The 6508-nt window shown below is 46.7% G+C and overlaps 1 protein-coding gene and 1 pseudogene across 2 annotated transcripts; both read right to left on the reverse strand.

The window, feature by feature from the left end:
• Window positions 1-2990, reverse strand: LOC119362783 (annotated as a pseudogene).
• A 136-nt stretch (window positions 2991-3126) lies between these two features.
• Window positions 3127-5799, reverse strand: LOC119362784. Of its 2 annotated transcripts, none has more exons than XM_037628046.1 (6): window positions 5630-5799; window positions 3968-4191; window positions 3794-3889; window positions 3590-3715; window positions 3462-3501; window positions 3127-3380 (listed from the first exon to the last, which is right to left on the reverse strand). In XM_037628046.1, the coding sequence occupies exons 2-6, from the start codon at window positions 4091-4093 to the stop codon at window positions 3322-3324; spliced, it is 447 nt and encodes a 148-aa protein (XP_037483943.1). In that variant the 5' UTR covers window positions 4094-4191; window positions 5630-5799; the 3' UTR covers window positions 3127-3321. The 2 variants fall into 2 exon arrangements, with proteins under 2 accessions (XP_037483943.1, XP_037483942.1); XM_037628045.1 differs by having other exon boundaries at window positions 3968-4203.
• Window positions 5800-6508: the final 709 nt, after the last annotated feature.

Below are 6508 nucleotides of genomic sequence, written 5' to 3' on the forward strand. Positions count from 1 at the left end.
ACCTACCTACCACGGTGCAGCCCATGGGCCATGGAGACGATAGAGGCCAATAGTAAATCCAAGCAGAGCTGACAGATTCCTCCTCCTCTTGGTTCAAAAGCAAGTAAAACGACCGGCTCTGAAGCTGGAACGTGAAGCAGTAAACAACAAGGCAAACTACACAGGTAGCCTGAGACTGGGAGCCCGCATACAGGAACAATCCCGTCGTCTCCGTCGATCATGTGCTCGGGGCGCAGGAAACCATTATCGTGCGCGCCCCACCTCAAAAGAGAAGAGAGAGGCAAAGAGGTAGACAGATGATAGCCAAAAACTCCTCAGGTGGTTATTTCCGAACAGAGGGAATAGTAACTAACCAGCTGGAGAACAATGATATTGGTGAGGTACATGATGGCAAGCAAGATCAGCTGCTCAGCTCAAGCCCAGGGAAGGAAACTCCTCAGACTGTGGTTAGCTTTTGATTATGCTTGGTGCTGCAACCCTACCCAATCATTGTTGCCTTGGGTGCTCTGCACTTCCTCAGACTGAAGGCCCTGATCTGGTGTTCCAAGTATGTGATTGCATGATGGGCGGCCATACTTCAAGGTTGTTCCATTTCAGTGTTTCAGATAAGAAGGCTTGTATGTTGGGTTCCATAATGCAGATGCAGACTGTAAGATCCCAAACAGCTCAGGAACAGCTGGATCACTTGAAGTTTTTCTTGGTCAATAGCATCCAGGAGCTTGTCAGAGGGCAGGACTCAAACTGTCATACCGATCATCTGGCATCCTGCACGAGATGCAAGTTGCCATTAAATAACTCTCAGGTGATGTCTTTTCTCATAGGAAATAAGAAGCCAGGTCTCCAAAGATACAGCAAGAACCCAACATGATGAGTCAGGGCGCAATGATCACAATAAACTTTCAGGAAAACAACGAAACTAAATTTAGGAATCTAAATATGAATACGGTTACATGATTAGCCGTTGTCACGGACACCTTTGAACAGGAAAGATCTAGAGCTTCAAGCACTTCTTAGTACAGGAAAACAATAGTACTAGCATTCAGCAAAGAAACGGTTACATTTGTTTCTCAGAGGACCTATGTGGAGTGAAATGGAGATGACATACTTGGCTTCCTCATCAACTTCCTCCGTTCTCTGGCTCATCAGCCTCAGCACCTGTTGCTTCGCCTTACCGGTCTTCCTCCAGCTGCCCTTGTCAACAGAATCAGAGTCCAAAACGGATTCAGAATCGGATGATGATGACGATGTGCTGTCCCTTCTGTGCCTTCTCTTCTTCTGCTTCCCTTTGGGTCGCCGCTTCTTGTTCTCTGAATTCGAAGAACTGCCACTTTCAGAAGAATATCCAGAGCCGGTAGCTGGTGATTCAGTGTCCGAGTCGAACAGAGTCCTCACTGTTATGCCGATCTGAACCATTATGTGAACGGTTTTTTCTCTTACTTTTTCCCTCCCTTCTTGTAGATTTTTCCTTCTCCGTCTTTTTTTCCATCAGCTTCTTCTCCTCCTCCCTCTCCTTTTCAAGATCAGGATCACAAATTGATAGGACTCTAACACAGTGGACTACGTCAACTTGGGGTTTTCAAGCTGCTGTGTCCTTTAAGGCCATAATATGTAGGCACAGTCGTTGTTGCACTCATATCTCTAGTACCCAAGCTGGAAACACCTCTGAAATTGGGAATATGCATCACCGGAAGAAGTTGGTGAAGCTTTTGGTTTCACATGGTACTGCAGCCTTCTCCATACTCGCCAGATACATCTGTATCTTGGCTTCATTCCTCTCTTACCAGCGGCTTGGCCCCTCTTCCTTCTGCCCATAGGCATTGACATTGCAGGCAGCAGCTGCAGCTCCATGTTCAGCTTGAGCACTGCTCAATCCGTTCGCAGCTGATAAGGCCTTCAACATGCACGTCAAATGTGACGATGTGTAATTTTCAACTGCATCACGATAAACGTTGGTGTTCTTCCTCCTATTTCTTTGTCGGCAACTAGCAAATGACCCTCTGGCCTCCCGCTATCTTCCTTGGTTTCTTGCCTTGCCTATCCTTCTACCCATCCACCCAGTGTGTCTTGTATTCTCCAACTATTAAGCCGTTGCGGAAAGTGAATGTTGGCGATTGTCTTCTGTATATCGACATATACGTTGTCAGCTTCACCTGAACCTTTGACTGTTGTGACCCTTTGGTACACGGCTGCACGCATCCCAGTCCAGGCAGATGTGACTTTCATGTAGTTAAGGATCTGAGATGGGCACCCAATATCAAGTTCACCAATACACAAATTTGCAATATAGAACAGAAATTAATATAGTCCTGAACGTCAAGGATTGGGCATGAAAAATCATTTGAATCACAAAATTTAAATATCATAAACAATGAGCTCTTATCAGATTACCTAGTCTTCTTTGCAGACAAAACTTCGCTGGAACAGCAAGAGGTGGATGAGGTTGACCAAAATAGCTTCTGCCCCCATCACCTGCACAATTATAAGAACACTTCATTAAAACTGAATACATGCCAAGCTGGTTGATACTATATTAATGAAATGAAGCACAGGCAGCACATGTCTTCCAGCAAAACTAAGGCGATCATTTTTACCGAACATGGAGCAGGCATTCAACAAGCTTGGAGCAGGCATTCAACAAGCAGGTGCAGGAAGTAGACACAGACATTTGGACGATTGTTGTCATTGTATCAGTGTCATTAGATCATCCATAATTGATTTTTCCCTAGCACCACGTGATGACATCATGCCACAGCATTGCCTGCTTTCTCCTGCGCCACAACAGATGTTCTCACCTCACTTCATCCGCCACAGCCAGGCATCCAATGTATCACCAACTGCCCTTTAACAGTTAAGACACATAAGCATGCTCTTTCATCTTTAAAAGACAATTTCTCAAAAAAAGAGTTGGAAAATGATCAGATTCTAAACCATGCCAATGACAACATTATCTTAATCACATTAGGATTCGTGCAATTTAGCTTTTGAAAAGGCACAAAGAGAACAAAACATGCATTGCCATGTTTCTTCATACTCATAAAAAAAAGTGAACGACGCTCACGAATCTATCTTTTTTTGTGGTTAGAGCTGATGAGTTAAATACACTGCATGATGAGCCAGCTAGAAAACTGTGTGCAGAACACTGGATGTAAATACATAACAGGAATAACATCCCAAACCAAGAAATCAACACTGTTTTTCTCATATACACTCAACAAGACACTAATTGACAAGCCCATCGCAATCTGCTAAAAACGCACACAAGATGGAAGGAAAAACTTCCAACAGAGAAATCGTTCGATGCTCAAGAAGTTTTCATTCTCTCTAAAGGATTGCGGAGAAGAGGATCTGGTTGGTGTCTTCATTCTCCCCATCCGGACCCCCTGCAAGTGAAACCACGGCCAGTTGGAGTGAGTTCCCCGTCACAAAATCCAACGAACTGCTGCAAAGCAAAGAAAACCTACCTGCCATTGGCTTCAGCTGATCAGTCCACTCGTCGATCACCTGCAACGTAAACAAAGAGTAGCGAACAAATTCATCAGATCTCTCACGGCCTGTAGCTAGATTGCGGGTTTTTTGGGTGGGGGGTCACCTGCTTGAGGCTGGCGTAGGCGGCCTCCTCGTCGTCGGTCATGAGGGGCAGCCCGGAGGAGGCGAGCAGCCGTTGTGTGGCGCTCCGCTGCGCAGCCAGGCTCGTGCGCATCATGTCGATCAGCTCCTGCACACGCACGCAGGATCACGGGATCAGTAAACCTGGAAGAAGGTGTGGAGGATTCGAGAAGGGGATCTGACTGACCTGCTTCTGGGCGAGGAGGTCGCGGCAGAGATCCTTGAGTGCAGCCACCTCCTCTTGCACCCGCTTCACTCGCCCTACCAGTTTCGCCGGGTTTGCCTGAATGAAACCGTCACCCAGATCCTGTCATGGAAGGAAGCGGCTAGAGAGGAGAGGAAGGGGAGTTTGATTACTAACATGGTCGGGGTAGGAGGCACGGAACTCGAGGTCAAGGCGGCGCTGGACGTCGGCGAGGGTGTTGCTGGCGCCGACGAGCGTCAGGTACACGTCGTTCACCGCCGGGTGGCGCCGATCAGCAGCCATGATTTGTTTGGGTCAATGGAAGTGAAAGCAGGGATCTCTTCTTCCAGCCACTGCTAGCGCTTGGCTTTTAAATTGGGATGGAAGGGGATCCCACTATCCTGCAAGGAAACCTAAGGTATATTGGTTAGTGATGACGCAATTATATCATTTCATCTTTAGTTAGAAAAATGAATGAAATTCGGGCGTTATGATTCTACTGTAACGGTAATATAAGGAAATACTCCCTCCGTCCAGAAATTCTTGTCGGAGAAATGCATAAAAATGGATGTATGTAGAACTAAAATACATCTAGATACATCCATTCCTCCGACAAGTATTTCCGGACAGAGGGAGTAGTATTTAGTCGTTGCTAGGTGAAAAATACACTTCTAGCGCTACGAAATTGTATATTAGGCGGTATCAGGGAATCACAAATAGTACTGCTTGTAGTAAGCAAATCCAATACCAAAGGTATGATTTCACAGATAAGCTTTCGCATATATGAACTGAACAACTATAGCAGAAATTGCTTTTCTTGCGACTAACTGATGTAATGAATATCATAGTTAAAAGAACACATTACATTGCATTAAAACCTAAGGTTGATTGTTAAGCTAAAGCAACACAGGAGCAACTTAGAAGAATTCACTAGCTATCCAAAGGCATTTAATTTGTACCAAATGCATAACTTCCACAGTGCCCTTTTATGAAGAGAACCTGTAGTAGAGCACCCCAGTTGCATCGCACTAATAATCATCAGCCACAAACCAACAATAAAGCTCCTAGAGGAACCACCAATTGAAAATGTTGGCCAGAATCCAACCGCATATCCAAGTCAATTTTATATATAGACTGTAAACCAATGATTTGCACAACACAAAAAATACAACAAAGCCACGGCTTGATGACAGCAAACAAGAAAAAAAGTGGCGAGCAAAGTTACTGAATAAGTCAGCATTTGATAACCAGATCTACATGGCTTAAGAGTAGACGATCTGAATTAAGCAATTTGCAGATATCTTATGGAGTTATGGATTTCAAACCAGAGGTTCCACTACATCCATTCCTTGCAGATACAAACAATATCTCAACAAATATCAGAAACTCAATTAGATCTGTCACCGTACCGAAAAAATGGGAAATAAGCACCCATGCTCGGTTGGAATTAATCCACAGAACTAGTTACGTGTATCCCTGAACCAAACCATAACTGTGCAAAGGAACACGCTAATATCGACCAGAAACTGCTTACACGAGCCAAACAAACGCGATTAGAAACCTAAACCTGTAACAAATCACTTCTCACGGTCACAGGGGCGACTGTTTGAGCATACGTGCATATGCAGGTGGGGCAACCAGTAGCCACCCCGCTCCGACCCCCAACCCCCACCGAATCCTCCGCCCGTCTAGCGCGAGACAGCTTCAACTCGGGCCACCGCAAGCCGGTGAATCCCTCGATTCCGTAGCCTAGCTAGGGTTTTCCGGCGAATCCAATCGGAACGGAACTAAGACGAGAATGCAGAGGAGGGGAAGAGGAGGAGGAGGAAGCTCGCTTACCGATGGTAGCGGAGCGGATCCCGGGAGATCGCCGAGGAGAAGAGAGCCGGTCGCCGTCTGGGTTTAGGCGGGGACTCGGCGGGCGGGAGGAGGGAATTCGCGGCTCTCCGGGCTGCTTTTTGCCTGTGGCGGCTCACAGTGCGCCGCAAAACGAGCACTCGTTTCGAACGGGGGAGAGACACCCAGACAGAAACAAAGGGTCTTTTTGATTTTTCTGAAATATATACTCCTTCTGTACACTGATACTTATAAAACTTTTTGCAGTTTAATTTCTAAGCCATTTTTTTCAGGGGTTAAGGAGTTTTTATTCCAAATTTATAGAGTTATATAGTGGACCGGCAACAATTCCTCAATGCATGAGGGTCCTTGGTGTAAGAGCATCTATAGCCACACCAGTTCAGCTTCACTTTCCTCTTCCTCCACCTCCTCCTCCGAAGAGTCTGGCGGTAGGCCGAACGCAATTCGAGCGGCGCGCCTGGCTCGGATCTCCTGTAGGAGCTCCAACCACCGCTCCAGAGTGAGCATGACGTATGTGGTGATCCGTTGTCGGGCCATGACTACCAGCGGACGGCGAGCTCGAGCGGATTGGAAGGTGGCAGCGTGGATGGGAGGGAGGGTGGAAATGGGACCGGATAGGGTTGAGGTTCTGCCATCCGGCTTAAATAGCTGGATTTGGAGTCCGGGCGGCACACCGGAGCGTCGGCATGAATGCATCCTCACCAACTATTGTGTTTAGACATGTGTCCGTGTGAGTCCTGCTCGTCAGTCCGACGTGGTGGACACGCCCGAGGGCGACCAGGCCTCCTCATATTCGTCACAGATATGGGCTGGATATGAGGGTTGCCGGAATATAGGGACGGTATGAGTGATGGAAATATG

The sequence above is a fragment of the Triticum dicoccoides genome, chromosome 2B, assembly GCF_002162155.2.
Source record: "Triticum dicoccoides isolate Atlit2015 ecotype Zavitan chromosome 2B, WEW_v2.0, whole genome shotgun sequence".
Classification (NCBI taxonomy): Eukaryota; Viridiplantae; Streptophyta; class Magnoliopsida; order Poales; family Poaceae; genus Triticum; species Triticum dicoccoides.